At 28.7% G+C, this 20,428-nt stretch overlaps 1 protein-coding gene across 1 annotated transcript; it reads right to left on the bottom strand.

Moving 5' to 3' along the window:
• Positions 1–6,650: 6,650 nt before the first annotated feature.
• LOC113865754 (GATA transcription factor 9) lies at positions 6,651–7,971 on the bottom strand. Its single transcript, XM_027500490.1, has 2 exons — positions 7,628–7,971; positions 6,651–7,316 (listed from the first exon to the last, which is right to left on the bottom strand). The coding sequence occupies exons 1-2, from the start codon at positions 7,880–7,882 to the stop codon at positions 6,651–6,653; spliced, it is 921 nt and encodes a 306-aa protein (XP_027356291.1). The 5' UTR covers positions 7,883–7,971.
• Between the last annotated feature and the right edge of the window lie 12,457 nt (positions 7,972–20,428).

The raw sequence follows: 20,428 nt of genomic DNA, 5'->3' as shown, positions 1-20,428 counted from the left end.
CATTTTTATAATTATAAAAAAATCAGAGAGTCTTTAGTATTACTTGCAATTCCTATGATCATCCAAATGAGGTGGAGGTTGATTCATTGGATTGTAATGTGGAGCATTAACTTTTAATGAACATGGCAAACACTTGAATTAGTACCCTATGCTGAATGCTATTACTTTGTTCAAAGCTCAGTCACGTTAGGGTCTATACTCGTACCTCTCAAAAATGTCCGTATTTAAACTCATTACTCTTTTGGATAATAATTTTAATATTTGTATCCTTATTCATTAAATGCTGATGTATAATTCATTATCTGCATTTTGTTTGACTTGAATATGATATCTCATAATTTTATTATTTAGTAAATTAACAAAACTTGAATATTATTATAATGGTAACTCTTACGATGAATTTTTTTTAGTATTAATTAATCTAACATAATTTAATTGAAAAAAGTATGTCAAGGAAATGCATTTCTTAATTATAAAATATTACAAATGAAATTAATTAACATAATTTAAAAACTGGAATTGTTTTATTTTTGAATTATAAAATTTAATAAATATATCATACAGTTAGGTATTATAATACTTACATTCGCGCATATATATGTAAAATTGTATGAACAATTATCCACATTTCAATTTAGACTCATTTGATAAGTAAAATTTATCCTCATTGTAATTATTTTTGAAGAATACATTTTAAGTTTCGGTGTGTTTATTGCCCCCTTTTTTTTAATATTTTTTTAAAAAATTTATTAAAATAAATTTTTTTTTAAAATCAATTTATTTGTGTTAAGTCTTCTTACTATGTCGTTGTAAGTTTTGTTTTTGTAGATGAAATTTAGATAGTATGATGTATGTTAAAATTTTGGATAATTTTATCCTTATATGAGACGTGAAATTATTTTTATTACTTTATAGAGAAGAAATTATTTATAATTTTGACACGTATCATAATTTTATAATGTGTAACATAGTTTGAAAGAGTTTTTTTTTTAAACATAGAAGAAATAGAACTTTCTTAAATTATACTATGTATCTTCACTCATTTCTATCTATTCAAATTTAAATTAAAAAAAAATCATTTTTATTGCATACAAAACTTGATAAAATTTTGACATGTGTTGTTATTCTAAAGTTTCTTTTGCAATTGGAGCAAAACTCGGGTAAAAAATAAATAAATCAAAGTTTCGCATATGTTAGATGCAAAACTCGCATGGATGTGGTAAAAAAAACTTTAAACAGAAAACATACTTTTAAAAATATTAAAATAAATAAATAAGCCTCTATTGTTATTCTTGAGCATCTATTTTTATTTTCATTTAAGAAATTTTTGTTTAACATACTTTTTTTTTCCTCTTACAACTATATTAATAATAAATAAAATATTAAAATTCCTTACATAAGAGTGACATTAGAGGCTTTCATTAAGTCTGAGTACGATTGCCCATAATCCTAATACTGTATATTTTGCGGGTTGGTCAAAGATATGTGTATGGCTTACTTAATATCTAACTTTCCTTGCTTTCTTTATATAGCCATGGTTTCTCCTTTCTTTATATTATCATGTTTAAGCACCGATATTTTTTATGTTCTGATTCTTGCAAATCATGTTGCATCTGTCACCACCCCTAAGTTAAACTAGGTTTCAAGCCAATTTAATATTTTGATTCTACTAATTTTTTAACTTAAATATGTTATAACCCTGCCCTTAACCAGATAAGTTAAGATCTGGCCAACTCGACTTTTGAATAAAAAGTACAAAATTATAATTAAGACAAAATTTCCAAATGTAAGAATTTTAAATTAAAAACTATTTTTAGTACATGCATTTTAACATAAATTATATCAATACAAAATAGTATCCATTTGTATTTACTTTAAAAGATAATACACAAGTTAATAATGTAATTAATATTTTTAATTACAATAAAAATTATTTTAAACTTCTTAATATGACATCCCTTAATATTCTTTCTAAATTATTACGAGTGTGTCCAATACTTAACAATTTCATGGAAATAATGATACATTTTGAAAAATAGCAACTAAGGTAGTCTTAAAATTTAAAAAGTATATAAATATTTTTTTCAAAATTAAAATAAATAAATAAATAAATGGAAAGTGTATCATATAATTCAAAAGGTATTAATTTAAGTCAACAAATTTTAAGACTACATATTTTTAGCAAAAAATAATAATAATAAATTTAAGACTACATATTAAAGTTACTTAAATTTATTGAAAGGTTGATCAAAAATTTAAATTCATTCTCAATACTGATGAAAGTACTCATAAGAATTTAATATGAGCTGGTTTCATTGTTTTTATTAGAAATAAAGATAAAAATTAACTTAAAAGAACTTCTAAATTTATTTATATTAGAAAAATCTAATATTTAATATTGTAATTTTATTATTTTTTTCTTAAAAAAATCTACTTGAATTTATTAATTTAGAGTTTGTTAAAAAAATTAAAAAATAATTTATTTATTCATTTTAATATATTATTTAATTAAAGATGACACTAAGTAAGGTTTGCTAAAATATTATAGTAGTTAGTACTTATTTCTATATTTGTGTTTCAAAAAAGACTCATCTCCATCTTTATGTTTGATAGATAACAACTTTGATCTACATCCTTATATTTTTTTTATGTACCTAAATTTTTGTATTATCTTCATAATCTGCAATTCAGTTAACTAAAATATATATGAACTATAACTTAAAAAATATTTTTCACACTTTTTTACAGGCTAATATAGAACATCATTTTAAAAAACATTAAACATAATCCAAAATTACAATAAATATGTTACAAACTTTCAATAGTTACTTTTATTGAGTTGCATGTTATTTACTATCACTTTTTAGGGTTAATATATATATATATATATATATATATATATATACTTTAATTATTATATATTGTAAAATAAAATTAATATAAATAAATAAAATTTTCTCCTTATCTTAATTTGAGCCTCCAAAATTTTACGATCGTTTAATTTCATATTATAATATTTTTATTTTATTTTTAGAGTAAAAGATAAAAAAGACAATGAGTACATAGACGATTCATACTTGTACAATTTTGCAAGTATTTTTCTTTTTTGGGTATTCACCGATAAAAATTGTCATCTCTAGTTTTAATAAAAGTGTATGATTCATATTATAATTTATACATATTTTAATTATATTAAAAACTAAAAAATAATTTAATTAAAATAAATTATACCCAATTTTTTAAGTTAAATGGGAACCTAATGTTTGACCCATAGCTCTTATAAATATTTTTATTTTTAGAATTAAGTTCTAAAATTTTTTTTAATATACAGTGTTTTATATTTTCAAAGACAAAAAAATTGGTCTTTATTGTTACATTTTTTATATAAAGATTAAGGAACAAATACTTTTTTTTATAAGAACTAATTTTAATAGAAAAGTATTTATAGAGACCAGAAATTTTTAAAGCCTCACCTAAAATTGTTGAAGTGCAATTTCTATTACCCGAATCCAACCTAATATTTTTGGTCATCTGATCCAACCTAATTTACTTTGTTCCGCAAGTGCTCTTTGGATTGGAGTTGTTCATGAGCACTCTTACGATGGCCAGTTTTTTTAACATCTGTCACTGTAAATAATATAGGTCTAGCTCTGTAATTTTTATTATTATTATAAATAATATATTATCATTCTGAAGACATTTGGATAATTAAGCTTGGCAGCGAAAAAGAAGAATGACCGATAGTTTTACAAATTTGGGCCTCGACATGAAAAATTGTAACAGACATATGCACCTCAATCAAAGAAATTGAAGTTTATGTTTATTGCAAACCCTGATTGTTTTCATTGGTCCCCTGTCAACTGCTGACTTTATTTTTTCACTAAAATGCTTTGTCAAAGAATCTTTATCTGACCTTGCTATTATCTTATATCACTTAATTAATTAACCTCTTTCGTAAATTTGTTCTCTCTCGCGTCGAAGTCAAGAATAAGCTAGACCAGTCATTGCAATATTTTAAAATGAACTAGTTTATAAAGTGTAAAAATAACAAGTTATCTACCGACATATTTTGATAGATTAACATCATAAGAAAAATAACCCAATTCGGGGGAGGAGTACAAAAGAGCATCGAGTGATGGCCAAAAATTAATGCATATAGCTAGGTAGTGAGTAGAGTGACTTGTGAGTAAAATTATGTGCCATATATGTACCTGTTGCAGTCAGAGTGGTGTGCTTGGGCAATTACTCCTTACTAGTGAGCGGTGATATATAACAAATGAGTATTCATTCGTTCACTCATATACACCCACTACACTGACTAACAATGGCTATTGCATGAGGCCATGGAAGAGTGTCATGTGATCACCGCAATTCTAGCTTCCTCTCACTCTAATAATGCATCCCTTCTTAATATAATATACTTTACCATTTGTTTATAATAAGATTTGGGTAGATTAAATCCAGTCCCTACCCTTTTCTTTTTTTTTACTTTATTCTCTGCATATTCTTTTAGACTTTTTATATTATATTGACTGAACAAGAGACACGCAAGATATAATTTCTAACAAAAGAAAAAGAAAAAGACAGAAGATTCATATTTAGCTGCTTACAATTAAATGATTAATTTAACAATGGTAATAGAATTAATATAAAAAGACGTGATATTTATTAAGTGATGATATAATAGTCCTCTGGATTTGTGTTGCCTGAGATAGTACATACAGGTCCACTATAATATAAAATGTATGTATGAAATTCCTTCACTCTCTCCGTTGCTTCCTTTGCATTACTAATCACTGACCCAATGAGCTAATTAGTTGAAAAAAAAATCCTTGGATCACATGGGAATGGAGAAATGGCTGTGAAGTTTCCCTTTTTCTATCCCCCGTCACATGCATTGTTAACTTGATTGAGAGGAGGCAAGAACAAATTCCTTCACGTGCATGAAAAATCATGCTATGCTACTTCAAACTTTGAGAACAAAAAATTGTCTACTCTTACATATACCTTCTCAGTTTTCAGAGGCCACCTAGACGCCGTGGAATCCACATGTGTATAATAACAATCAATTATATTTTTACTCATCTAGTTTTAGAAACGATGTGTGATAGTATCAGATATCTCATATCGTTTTAAAATGGGGTCCTCCTTCCTGCTTCTCCCCACATTAATTATCTCTGTAATTTTAACGGACTAACCTGTAATTACAGCTATTTTCTACGTCGCAGCTTAAACCCTATTCATTGTATTGGATATTTTCATAAGCATCAGACAAGCTAATTATTAGTTTTTTATGTTTAAAATTAATTAACAATATTTAACTGCTCAATTTAAATGCATACTCAATATAATGATGTATTTAAAAGAAGACAAAGAAGAAAATAAAAATACGAGAAATTAAAGGAACAATTATGTAGAAGTAAGTAATATATATTTTCACTGTGCCAAATCCAGTTTGAATAGTTATGTGAGTAGTACTCGAGTCATAACTATTTAATGAATACTATTAGTAAAAAAACAATTAAAATTATACTAAATTTAATTATTAATAAAAAAAATACTCGACAACTAACTTGAATTATCATATGTGAAAAAAACACGCGAAGGTATACCAACAATGACAAATTTACGAGGCAATGTATTTGAAAGAAGACAAGGAGAAAAATAAGATAAGAGAAAGGAACATTTACCTAAAACTGAAAAATTTACGCTGACTACTCAGGAACATGACTGGTATGTAGATTTACCACCAATAATGCGCTGACATGAATGGATGCGGGAAGCTATGCATGCGAATTTTATCAATAAAAATGTCGTCATATCTTCTACCTCGTTCTAATGCTTATCCTGTTATCATATTTTTTTCTCTTTTTGGGACAATTATCCTTTATCAAATGAAACATACAATATACAATTTTAGTTTTTCTTTTTCTACGATTCCAAGTTTACGAGGTTTCGGGCGGTGCCGTGGTAGCTCAAGTCTTTAATTGCTTGAATATCGTTATAGCAACAACGTACGCAGTTATTTTGCCGGAATTAAGAATGAACAAGACTTGGTTGAAGTGTTCCATGCAATAGCCACTGCTTATTAACTGTGAAGCACTTCAATCATTTTAGTGAAGGATTTTCTCCACCATAATATATATATATATATATATATATATATGAGATAAGGAAATTAATCACTTTCATTTTGTAATTTCTGTACTAATTTTTATAGGGATTGGAGCACCAAACAAAATCTACGTACGTACACATTAAAAATTCTCTTCTACCAGGAATTAAACTTACAATATAACAGATTAACAAAAATGGAGTAATTTTAAAGTTGCTTCTATAGTAACACCATTGATAAAAGTCATTCTTTAATTATGAGACTACATATATATGACAAAATTTACTAGCAACTAAAAATTAAAAAAAAAAAACTGCATTGGGAAAATTTTGAGTTTGTGAGATTTCAAGTCTGTCAAAATGACTTGAATAAAACATTAGAGCAGTCTAAATGAAACATAAACTCAAAATTTGGAGGTTACGGAGTAAGAAATTAAATAAAATAAATCCCTAGAAAAATTAGGTAGGAAAAGAAAAGGAAGTGTAGCTACAAAACACCCCTTGGCTCCACCCGAAGTTCCTGCTCTAGCAGCTTACTAGATCAAGTGCGTGAAATCAGGGCCCACATGTTGATGAATCAAGTAATCGTCACCGTTGGATGAGACATCAAACATCACGTTCTGTTGATGCTGCAGTTGGAGTAACTGCTGTTGCTGGGCCCTCATCATTTCCTTCTGGCGCCGGAGCTCCAGCACCTTGCGGTGCGAATTCGAGTGCTTCGTCAGCACGAACGTTGGGCTAGCCGCGGGCCTGTACTCGGGCACCAGCCTTCCCGACTTATACCTCACGCCACACGCATTGCACAGGGTCTTTGGGCCCATGGGCCCAGTCCGCCACTGCGGCGTCTTATCCGTGGCGCAATGCAGGCACTTGCGCCCCTCTCCTCCGTCGGCGGCGTCCCTCCTCCTCGGCGCGGGCTTCTTCCCTGCGTCGAAGTGCGAAGACTCCGACGTGGTGGTCGTGGGAGAGAGCACGACAAGTCGAGAGGTCCAATTGCATGGGGGCCCACGAGACCTCTTGCTGCGGGCCTTTGCCGGAACCGACACTTGCGGGTTGAGCACCGGGTTTTGCTCACGGGGCTGAGAGACGGCGTCGTTTGGCACTTTGATTCCGGATATCAGCTGCAGCTTTTGCAAGTCCTCGCTGGAAAACGATTCCTCTGCAAATTTTGATAGCCATTCCAATTCGGCTAGATCATCGTACTGTTCTCCAAAAAAAAAAAAATTAATTATTTATTTTATTTGATTGCCTTAAAAAAGTAATAAAGTGCATGAGAAACAGAAAAACGAAATTGGGAGGGTAAAAAACGCGTGACCGAGTGGGGTAGTTTTGTTTTGCTGAAATTCATGGGAAGAGAACAAAGGCGAGGAGGGTAATAAAGACAAAGGGAATTGTTGTATGTATTGGACGTAATTGAGAAGGATGGGAGAGTGTGGACGTTACACATGGCCGTGAATCGTGTTGGTTAGTTGATAAATTAGCTAACACATGTAATGTTAGGACACGTGTGTACCGGGACGGAGAGGTCACCGGAGAAATGCCCGTCGGTGACTGGGAAACTGGAGTTGCTGGTGCTGTCAACTGGGGTTTCGGTGGGGGAATCGTCTTGGGGAACGGAGTGGAAGGTGGTGTCGGTGATAGCAGCGTCGTCGTTGGAGAAGTCGAAGAGGTCCTCGACGATGAAGTGGTCGGCGGAGGAGGCGTTGAGGTTGTTGTCGGAGGGGAATTGGGGACAGAAGGTGGTCTGGAAAAACTCGTGTGCTTCCATGGCTGGGATTACGAGTTACGAGTTGAAGCAGAGAGCGCTACGGTGGAAGATGAAGTGAGAAAGTATAGGGAGTTGAAGACTCAAAGTTGTGGTTTTTAGTGGTGAGAGAGAAAAGCAGAAGAGGGTTTATTTGCGTTTAAAGGGGACAAGCGGACACCTATATTGGCGTTGGACTACTCTTTTATTATTATTATTATTATTATTATTATTATTATTTTTATATCTCTTTTTTTAGCCAAGGTGAAAATGAAGTCCTTCTGTCCTCTAAGTAACACTAAAAGCGTAAACTATAAATAATATAAAAAGACTTTAATTCATTAGAAAGAAACCACAAGAATTTCATAGTGCTGCCTTTTTTTTTCTTTTCTCCCACTTGGTTTTCTCTCGTTTTCGTAACGTAGGATTCTTACCTCATCCTCTGTCCTGGCGTTACTCAAACATTAAATAAATAAATATAAGGTATACAAACGCTTTAAAATATTACAATATTGGAGTATATATTATGTTCCGAGTTCAGGTATATACATCAATGACGACCCTTTTACATTATTACAGATGACAGTATTCATTAATACAAGTTAGCAGATGATATCTCATTTTCTTTGATAATATGCACCACAACTTGTTTCTCTCCATCAAAATTAAGGCTGAGGTTATTCAATTATGGTTCTTTCTTTTACAATGCACTCCCATAATCTAATGAAATTTGAAAATTTCCACACACTCAACAGCATAAGATGTGTATATATTTGGACCCAATGCAATGAAAAATCAGCACCCAGGTTGTTCAATGTGGTTGTCGATCACGAGTTGTGCAAAGAAACAGCACAAGTGATCGCGGGACGTAGCACAATTATGCACTACATCTGGTTTTAAATATAAGAATTTTTTTAAAAGAATTTGTCATATAGTCTTTTTACAAGACTCTTTACAAGTTATTATTTTATTAATTATTTTGTTATAAACATATATTTTTTATGAAAATAAAGTAATTAATTAAATAAAAAATCTTAATAAATTTAATAATAATATTGTATAAAATATTAAATTAATAATTAATTTAATGTCATTAATAAAATTGAATATATTTTAAATTTCTTATAAAATAATTAAAAATAAGTTATATTTAGGATAAAGATAACGATTGTTGTTGTTTTGCAGTACCTCACCAAGTACTTTAAGAGAATGCTCAGAATATTTTTAGGGATATATGATAATAAGGTGTCTTGTCATATTTAAGAAAAAGTATTACTACATTTACGCCTGAATAATAATTTTAGTATGCATGCAGATACTAAATTAATTGGTATATAATAATGATTAAATGTACAACGTGTAATTTAATTAAAAAAATTAAAGACTTAAAATTTTAATAATAAATATATATAATCATGTGCGAATGCGCACATGAGAGCTTATGAACTTTTTAGGAATTATAACAATTCAAATTGCAAAATTTTGTTAGGGAACTAGTTAAACTTGTTTAATGAATAAAAATATTATTGATTGTAAGGCTTTTTTTATTAGTTATTTATTGAATCTTAATTTCAACCCTAAATGTTTGGTTTTGATAGTTTGGACATTATAAATACAAGGTTTAAATGCTGAGTTCAAAAGTGAGAGCTAGTTGACTTGTTAATAAGTGGCTAATGAAACGGTAAAGGGATATAATAGTTACTTCCAGTTAAATTCAACTCATTTGCCTTTGGGAATCACTTTGCAGGTTTATCGCTGAGATACAACATTAACGTCGAAGTTTACGACTCGATTCCTCTGCTTTTTCTTTTGCATTTTTTCCTTTGTTTCTCGGGACCCGGGTTTTTTATATTGTTTTTGTTTTCTTCAACACACATAAACTAATAATAATGCGGTTCTTTACGTTACAAAGTTAGAACTATAATTTTTTGTTTTAAATTTATATAAAAACATTTACCACATAATTTTTATAATAATTTAAAATATAATAAAGTGTATTTAATATTTATTATTGTATTAAAATTAAACATGCAGCAAGTAGCAATCGTGGCAAGCATGTCACCCTCTTCAAGCTAGCTTATATTAACAACAGCAACACCCCCTCTCCGGGGGAGTGGTGGGAGAGAAAACTATAAACACTAGAGACAAGGAGAAAAAAATTATAAAGGAAAAAGCATATGATATGATTCTCTTTGACAAGCTTTAGTAATTAAACAAATCATGTATCGGTTTACTAACACAAGTTACTAAAGCTAACAGAGTCATTAACAACTTTATAATCATTTGACTGTTTCTAAAATGGAGAAGTGTTGAGCAAGTTAATTAGTGCATGACTATTTCATCGTCATATATTAATTGTATATAATCATTTCGTTGCTCCTTCTCCAATCAGAAACGACTTCTCTCTTCAATCTTTCAATTTATAGTTATAATTTAGACAAGTCTTAGACTATTAGTTAATAATAACAATAATTTATAATTAAAAGTTATAACGTGAACATATTTAAAATTATAATAAATATATTAATAATTTTTTTTAAAAGAATAATTTTTTTAATCAACAATTTTAAAACTTAAACATTTGTCATGAAAAAATAAATGTTGTAACGCTCAATATAATAGAAAGAGAGCATGCATGTGATGTGATTGTGGACGAGAGCATGGATCTATCCGGTGCACTCTGCCACGTGGCATGCACCGACAAGTTGAAAGGGTGAGAAAACTTGGGTTGGCATGATCCCAATCCCTATGCAAATTTCTAAATCCTCATATAAATGTAAAATGGATAAGGTGTTAATTACTTTATTGCTTCAATTGTAAGGAAAGCCTCATCATTTCAAAAGGAAAAGCATTATATTTCCTCTAAGTCACTTTATCTCTCCCATTCCTTATATTATTAAATTAAACTATAAATATGTAAAAAATATAATAATACCCATTACAATAAATAATTATAAAAAATCATATAATTGTGAGTTGGTATCTATTTATATATAATTTAAAAGAGTACACACATTAACATTTGCCACGTAACTTCCAACTTTTAATTTTAACACATGGTTTTAGAAAGGTAAATGACAAATAATAATTTATCACCTTTTCAAAATTATTATCATCATGATCGTTCCTAATTATTCGTTTTAGAAAAAGCAAGATAGTATTTTATTTTTTATAATTAAAAGTAGCGCGGAACTTACTTTTAAATTTAATCAATCATAAATAAACACAAATTATACCAGATTTCTATATAAATTTAATAGCTCTATTGAAGTTACTGTTGATAAATAGCGCCGGATACTGTATAGAAAAATAAATTTGAATATTTTGTACAATTGTGTTTAAGTGTCTCAATCGTAATTAGAATGTATTTTAAAATAACTATTTACATGGTTTAAAATTATAAAATTAACCATAGCTTAATTAAAATAAAGACAAACAATATGTACAGTACAAAAGAAAGTAAATAAAATCACCAAATTTAAAATCTTAAGTCACAATACAAAACTCATTTATTCATAACAGATAAAAGCTATATAATATTAAACCATTTTAATTAATATTTAATTGAATTAGAATAAACTTATTAATATGAATATTATGAGTTTATATTAATAATATATTTGATATATTATATTAATATTTGATGTATTAATAATATATATTGCAGTAAGCCCTTGATTTTCTCTGGCTCCTCCCTTGTAAAGAAAGGGAAACCTTGCTATGTAGATGTCTTCATGGTTACGGTACTTAATTTGGTGAGTTATTTTGATATCGATTTACTACAGATTTCATAATAAATATTAAAAAATTGTAAATGTAACGACCAAACTAATAAGTTCATACCACATTTATTCTTGCTTGATTCCACGTATGAGGATTTCAAATATAAAATGAATCATTTTGAAGTTTATAATTTTAATAAGAATATTTAAAACAATAATCTCTAAACAAAATGTAGTTAAAAACGTGTGAAAAAATTATTTGTATCACTCTTAATTAAATTGTATAATGAATGTTTTCGAAACTCATAAAATTATGCTAAATAGATGTACTTTAAATTTACATTTAAATTAATCTAACACTAATTCAAACACGATAATAATATAAGTGAGAAATGTACGAGAAGTGAAAGCTAATTGAATCAAACCTAACACTAAAATGTGTGAAAATTGCTCTAGCTAATTGAGCCCAGCCCGTATCCAACGTCTCAACATTACTTATAATTATAATGCATGCGAAAGGGTGAGCTTACGAGATAAGTTTCTTTAAGAACACTAATTAAGTTGTTTGTGTAAAAATAAATAAATAAGAGTAATGAGGACTTGTTAACGAGTTGAGGCCAATAATATAATCCGTAACTTACTGTCATGTAAGTAAAAAACTATTAAACAATAATAATTTAAAATAATTTAACACACGCTCACGTCAGTGTATATATTTGGATTTGAATTTAAAAAAAAAATTTCAAAAAGTGTTAAATTATAAGCTATCGTTTACGTACCATAATGTATATGGTCGAGTATCGATGATATTATATATTTATCATTATTTTACACGATAGATTATTTTAGTGGTGGGGCCACAAGGTGCACGTGATTGAGAAGGGATGGGTACTGTGTCACCCTGTCAGCGAGCATGTGAGTGCTCCGCTCGTGTCAAAAGCCAAAACTGACGGTGGTCAATGACACGTGGCAAGAATCTATTCGCCATTACTTTTTTCTTACGATGCTTCGCGGGAGTTTTAAATATCCTATGCGAGGCTTAGGCTATTAAACGTGAAACCACGTGCCTATCTGCCACGTGAGTTGTGGGTGCTCTTGCTTTTTTCTGAAACTAGTTAGTAGTTACATACAGATAGATGTATTAAAAGATTCATGGATTATCTTGCTCTTTTATTTGGCGTTAGATTATCACATAAGAATCAAAGAATATAAATAACATTAATTGTAATTCTTAAAAAATTATCAATATACTTTTTATTTATATATATATTAATAGTAAATTTTTAAAAAGTATTAAATCATTAATTAATATTATAAAACAGCAATTAAAATGAAACGTCAATAAAAAAAAATAAACAAAGGGATCGACAGTAGAAAGATGGAGATGATTCTCATGTCATGCACATGTCAACGGAAAGAAAGAGATGCGTAATGACAAGGTTGAAAATGTTGTGTGTTTGCATAATTAAGTAATTAACTTTGAAATAACGGTTTAGTTTCAATTTTGTAGAGGCAATTGTTTGGTATGACGCAAGTGAAAACTTAGTGTTTCTCTCCATTTAACAATGATGAATCAAATATATGAAGTTGACTTGTATCGGAACTTCCAGCAGACTATTAATGTATTTCTATATTTGTTACAGGCAATATTTCTCTCATTTTTTCTTCTACGTAATCTTATACTACAAAATTTATTATTTATTAAGCAAGGATTGTCTTCATTACTCATTAGTATATTCTTTATCTAACAAAAATTATTTTTTTAATATAAATAATAATGGTCTCTGTTATTAACAACATCTATTATGTGAATATTTAATACAATAATATATTATATTAATACATTTATTTATTAGTATAATTTATCATATTATTAATGTAAATATTCATATTTTTTACATTAAACATCAAACTGTTAATATATTATTTTAATTTGTAATGTTACGAACCAATCACACCTAGAAGTATCTTTCGGAGTTACTGACTTTTTTAAAAAGCCATTAGCGTTAAAAGTGCATGCTTAGTTTTTTAAAATCGTGTCAAACACATGTTAAAAAATTTTTAAATGCTAATTAGTGCTTTTAAAAATATTAGATTTTTTTTATTAAAAAAACAGGAAAAAAACACTCACTTTAATTTTGAATGTATTTTAATATAATTTTAATAAAAATTAATATTTATTAATTTCTTAACTGATGTTTTTAGAACACTGATTAACAAATATTCTTTAAAAAACTATTAATTACATGAGAAGATACATCTCACTTGTTTCTTTTATATTTATACAAATATTTAACAATATGTTATAAAATATATTTAATTTTCCTAAATTTATTTTTTAAAATTATTTTTCAGTTAACTATATCTACCATGTCTATATCACAAGATCGTATATATGATGCTTACAGGAGGAAGCATTACTCTTGAAACTGATTATAAAAGCAAAAATAGTAATTAATTTGGTGGGTCTTTTTTCTTTTTTTTATTAAAGCAATATAATTTTAAAAAAGTACTAAAATAATATTAATTAAAATGAATTAACTAAAAAATATATTAATCTTGCAATAAAAGTGACAAGTGTCACGTTATAATTTGTGGAGCACATTAAATTGACAATACTCACAACAACAACAAAAAAAAAACTACACATATCATTTTTAATAACAAAATTTATATTCTTTATCTTTATAAATATATTTATTTTACAGATTATGTAGACTTCTTTTGATATGCTTTTATATATGTCAATTATTTTGTTATATTAAGTTAACTTTTATTGTATTTAAATATACTAAAGTAATATATACACACACACACACTCGTGCATGCCATCATTTAAACCTAAACAACATGAAACAGCCATTATGGAATGGCAAGGCCTTTTGATACCATACCTTCATTTTTACTTATTTATCTTATATGAAGATCCTTTGGTGAATATAGGCACCACCATTTGGTGAGATGCTGCATGCAATGCACAATTTTTCTAAACCTATAATATGTTGCATTATTTTTGCTTGCCCCCACACACCACCCTTTGCAAACCCACCAAAAGCTTGCCTCAGTTATTATGTTACATGGACATGCAAATGCTAGTGACATTTATTGTTCCACCCTCAATGGTTTACCATTTCTAATCTTTAAAGCAACCCACCCTTACTACAATTTGCTTACCATTCAGTTAATGATTAATCTTTATTAATTAAGACATAAAAATTATCCAAGTGAATTTTATCCCTATTGATATATTTTTTAATTGCTTCTCGATCGGATCATGGATCTTTTTCACAGTCAATCATTTGTTCAACCACAACCTGGCGACTTGTAACATGTACAATTTAATTTAAGATATTAAGAGAAAACGAGAGAGCACGTCACGATTGAGGAGGGATGGTTTATTATCTATTGGTACTGATATATTACCTATAAATATTTTATTTTTCAACTTTTTTATTTTTTAAAATAAAATTAAAAAGTACGTATTTAAACTTACCCACAAACAAAATAAAATAATTACGTTTTTTTATTGAATAGCATGCCTGTTAACTAAGCATTATATTTATTGAATGTTTTATAAAATCAGTTTGGGAAAATATTGTCTTTCATTTATAAAAAATATTGACGCGATTTTAGAAAAAAAATGAAAATTTAAAGATATAAATATTTAAAATAAGAACAAGGGAACAAACATATTAAAGTAGCAATGATTCTAGTGTTGTACTTCTCAATTCACCAAAAAATAAAAAGTAAAATCTACTCTTGAAGAAGGGGTACCGTTAAATTATAAAGAAAACATTGTTTACAGAGGAAGAAAGGCCCACCCATATGTTTTTGGTCTAGACCGACCCATTTTCAAATAAAAATAGGTAATGGTTGAAGTGGGTTTATGCCATAATATTGGGCTACACTAAATTTGTTTCACAAATACTAGGTTTGAATCTTTTTCTTGGGCCCATTTACTTCTTAACTATGAAGTCGCGGTATTAAAATACACGAGAATACGCTCCCCGAGAATGATTTTAATTAATAATTGTGTATGCCTTCTTATTCTTGATATTTGTGGCCACAATAATTTAGATGTTTTTTTTTAAAATTAAGTGTTTATATTGTTCAAACTATTGGATGATTTTTTTCTCTTTTTACATGGACTAATATAGTCACTTATTTACTCAAATTAATTAAATGGCAATTATTTAATTCACATGTATTATTGGACCTTATGTGATTGGTAGTGTTGTTGAGGTGGTATAAGCATTTAAATGAGAATGATGAGGGAGGGAGGGGTAGGGCCAGTGGTATGCAATTGTGTTCCCACGCCAAGGTTGAGGAGAAGTGATGGGTATTGCAGTATTCATATTTATTATTTACTGTGTACCAAATCCCAATCCCCAATAACTTAAACTCGTGCTTTGGGATGTAGGGTTAAAGCAAAGAAACTTAACCCACAACTGCGTTGGGTGTGTGATTCCTTTGTTTAACTCAAATTGTGTGAATTACATGGTCTCACATCTTCATGCGTGATTGCCTCCCACAGCATTGAATAAGAAGAGAAAAGAAAAATGAAATGTTGAAAGGTGAGTGGAGGAATGAGAAGTGCGTCTGAGAGAAAACGCCGAAAGAGTTGGGAGTGGTCCCATTGAATGGAGAGTGTCCCTTCTTCTTCATACATCTCATGTCTGCTATGGCCCCCTTTTGGTCCCTCCTTCCTTTCCCCACACTTCTAGACAATACTCGCAATAATCTTTCTTTATTTAAATCACATGCTCAACTTATTTACTCATTCCTAACAAGTACTTGTAAAATACTTATTCAAAAATATTATATATTCCTTTCATAATTTTTAATACTGATTATTAATAATAAAATTTTATTATTTTAGATATTTAACCTCATTTTTAAGAATTATAATCAATAGAATTCATAAATTTATCTAAATATGGTTGTCGCAAATTAAATATTAAATTATAATTATGTGTTATTTTTATCATTTATGCTATACTTCATTAAAAATAATTTGAAGAATTTTATTTTTATACATTATATATATATATATATATATATAAATTATTGTATATAAATGTGACGTCAATTAATTAAAAAATAATCTAATATTCTATGGATATAATATATATAATAATAAATTTTAAAATAAAATTATTTAATAAGAAATTATTAGTGATATAAAAACAAGTGTTCTTTATTTTAATTTATTTAAACCTTTAGTTATATCTAAATTTAAACCTGATTTTGTCTGGATTAAATATATAATATAAAATAATAAAAATGATATTAATTTAAATTTAATATCTTATATAGTTTATTAAACATAAATTTAATTATTTTTAAAATTAATTTAAATCACTATGGTGCAATTAGTTATAAACAATAATTTATCTGGTTTTTAAAAGTTTTATGCAATAGCAATGGCAACCATAATTTTTTAATGAGGATATCTTGCATCAATCAAATAATGTTATGATATTTAATTGTAAATTATATTTATGAACAAAATATTATTCATGAAATCATTTTTAATAGTTTCATTTATAGTTATTTTAATACATCTTTTATCTCTATAGCGATTGAACTACTTTTCATTTGATATACTTTCTTAATTGAAATTTTTACATGTCCAATACATAACTTTGCCGCTTAAAGTCAGTTTAATTTATAAATAGTTGTGTCCAACAGTCCAACTTTCTCTCAGATGCATTGATTCATACTCCGATCACGTTATGTACCTATTCATCACTATATCGCCATATTTCTTACAATTAGTAATTTTTTCTATGCACTGTAGGAGTATTATTAAATATTTTATTATGATAAATAGATGTAAATTAAAGAGATAATGTTTTTAAAATTAAAATTTATTTATAAAGAATACAAAACTTACGGTTCAAATCAAGATTGCATTTATTTATTTTTATCATTATTAATATGGTATGTCAAAATTTATAAATTAAACTTAAAATAATATTTATTAACATATTTTATTAAAAATATATTTGATTTGATGTAGTGTATTAAAATTTTAAATTAAATTAAAATAAATTTTTATTTTGATATTCTTTTATATCTTGTCTTTTTTGTACGATGAACACAAGATATTCAAATGTAAACTAGATAATATTGTTTGAGCAATTTTCATGTGGCTAATTAATTTCCCATACAAATATCTATCTAGTGAGGAAAATAAAAGCAATGAAATTGAAGACTGGAAAAATGAAGGGCACAGGATAATCATAGAGCATTGAAATATTTGAGACAAGAAAACAATTGAATGGGAAATTGGGTGATATCCTTTTGAACAACCTTATTACAAACAATTTTTATGATGTCAAATTAACCACGTGGATACATGCATAACATTGATCATGGTTCTACTTCTGGACTTGGTCCCTTATTTTTTGCAACAACACTTGTAAAAGGAAGGGTCTTCCCCTCTTGATTCTCCTATGACAATCGCTATGTTGGTTAAGATATGGTATTCTAGCCTCATACTAGGAACCATCTCAACATGTTCTTGATTGCTAACTTAGTCATAAGTCCAATTATTCATCAAACATCTACTAATACAAAAAATATATTCTGAATCAGTTAAAAATCACATTTAATAATGTCAAGAGCTTTGAGCAGAATCCACGTAAAACAAGTTATAATAGAGATTTGGGGATTTCTTTTTGCAGTGAAATTACAAGCTTACAAATATTTGTTTGTTACGTGATTGTGGGGTTTGGAAGCAATGTTAAAAAGGAAACAGAAGAATACGTGGGAGTGTGGGAGAAAGAGTATTTTGCACGCAGTGCCGAGAAAAGCGACAATGGCCTTCACGCGTGCGGGGCCACATTCATTTCTTCCCTTTCTTGCTTGGGCCTGTGGGCCACTCCCACCTATGCTTTCTTCTGCTCTCGTCAATCACACGCCACACATTCCTAAATAATTCTAATTTTTAATCACAAAAATAACTATCACCAACTTGTTATTGTTACTATATACGAAAGAAGACACACAATGCTACATCAATACCGTATATCTTAATATATAAAGCTAAATAAAATAACATATCTATTATTGTCCTCTTCAGTGTCACCCTCTTTCTGTTTTACCTTAGCTTCATTGTCAAATCATATGCATTGGTATATTTTGTTCTACCTCTTGTAATTAATATCTGTTTAGGCTTATGATTAATACACATGTTAATAAAATAAAATAAAAAAGTTTGGATATTTGTGATGAGGTTGGCGTTCCTTGCCTTTGGTGGGACATGTGTTCGTACTGCTGCTTCTCTTTTAAGCTATATGGTGATTAAGACTTTGTTACTTTGATTGATTCCATTACCCAAATCAAAGCAATATTAGTCTCTCTCTCTCTCTCTCTTTAAGAAATATGAAAAATCCCCAAGGATAAATAGCTTTTTATTGGTGCTCTATAAGCTAATCCATTGCTACAATTGGAGCAGAATGTGCGGAAGATCTATTGAGGATACGCGTTATTTTATTTTGTCTTAGAATGCGGAATGTTCAAGAATCAAACTCCACTTCCACTGATCTGCCATTATTTTCTCTTCTCTTTAGCCAATTATTTATGCGAACTCTGCATTTGAGTGATTTATTTTACCCATGGTGGACAAGTTTGATAAAGAAGGAAGGTCTTATATATATATACATACAGCCATTAACTTTTTTATTGACTTTACAGATTCATTTTCGGCGAATAACATTGACTTGGCGGTCTTCTTTTGTTCTAAGAAAATTTACGAGAAAAAGGAGTGGCACCTTTTATATCCTATCATATAATATAATAAAACAACATGGCCAGGGAAAAAAAAGGTGTGTGTTTATGTTTGTAATTGGGGTTGTAAAGCAAGTTATAATTGGCCCTCAACCGTGCTGAAAGATGCTTTATTTTGATTCTCAAACAACCAAGATCTTTGCACAAAATTCAACCAAGAAAGACCTGTTAGAGAATCGAAGTAATTAGGATTGACGGAGTTGATCATGTTCATGAAAATGAAAGAGATGGGCCTCCTACCCAGAAAGAGTACAGCAAATAATTAGGAAAGATATCGAAATTCAGAATTCCTTTGCAAAAATTTTTGTTATTAAACCGGAATTATTATTGATAATTAGATGAGTGCGTGGTTCTTATTATTGCTTTGACTTATTCAATAATTAGTTTAATTTTTTTATAAATTCTTGTGAAATTCTATTAAGTTTTATCCTGGGTATAGCATTACTCAATATTTAAATGTTTTGGTTACGCAGCCATTAACATTAAACGCGTAACAAGCCTTATCAACCTAACTGAAATGACCGAGTTAATATTCTCTTAAAAAACCTGTTTTAATTTACTTATTTTTCTTAGCCGCGTGTCTTTCATTTGTTCGATAACATGTAATTAGTGCGCAATATTCATGTTGAGCGGCAATTATCAAAATGTCATACATGTTAGTTGCAATTAGAGACTCAATTTGTTTGGTAAGAGCGTGTTGACGAATCCATTTACGCTAAAATTTCCAAAGCAAGTTTTTTTTGTTTCCCTCCTGTGAATCTCTCTCTCTCTCTCTCTCTCTCTCTCTCTATATATATATATATATATATATATATATATATATATATACACACACACACACACACACTTAAACTCAATCCTTAACAAAATATTTTTTATATATAAATAAAAGATATTTATTAAAGGAGTAGAAGGATAATCCAACCTAATACAAATGCAACTATGTCAATCAAGCTAGTCAAACAAAAAGCTTCATGAACTGAAGTGGGGCACAGATCAATCTGAAAACCACACCAGCCTTGTTCAAAACTATTCAAAAGTTATGTTAAGAAAC

The sequence above is a fragment of the Abrus precatorius genome, unplaced genomic scaffold (assembly GCF_003935025.1).
Source record: "Abrus precatorius isolate BTA unplaced genomic scaffold, Abrus_2018 Scaffold4, whole genome shotgun sequence".
In the NCBI taxonomy this organism is placed as follows: domain Eukaryota; kingdom Viridiplantae; phylum Streptophyta; class Magnoliopsida; order Fabales; family Fabaceae; genus Abrus; species Abrus precatorius.
Note: the sequence above shows the minus strand (reverse complement) of the source record. Positions and strands in the feature narration are given on the sequence as shown.

Bases quoted from the DNA above. Each gene is read 5' to 3' on its own strand.
- LOC113865754 (XM_027500490.1), bottom strand. From the start codon at position 7,882: ATGGAAGCACACGAGTTTTTCCAGACCACCTTCTGTCCCCAATTCCCC. The intron at 7,317-7,627 runs GTACACACGTGT...TTTGGAGAACAG, and splicing joins CCGGTGACCTCTCCGTCCCG to TACGATGATCTAGCCGAATT.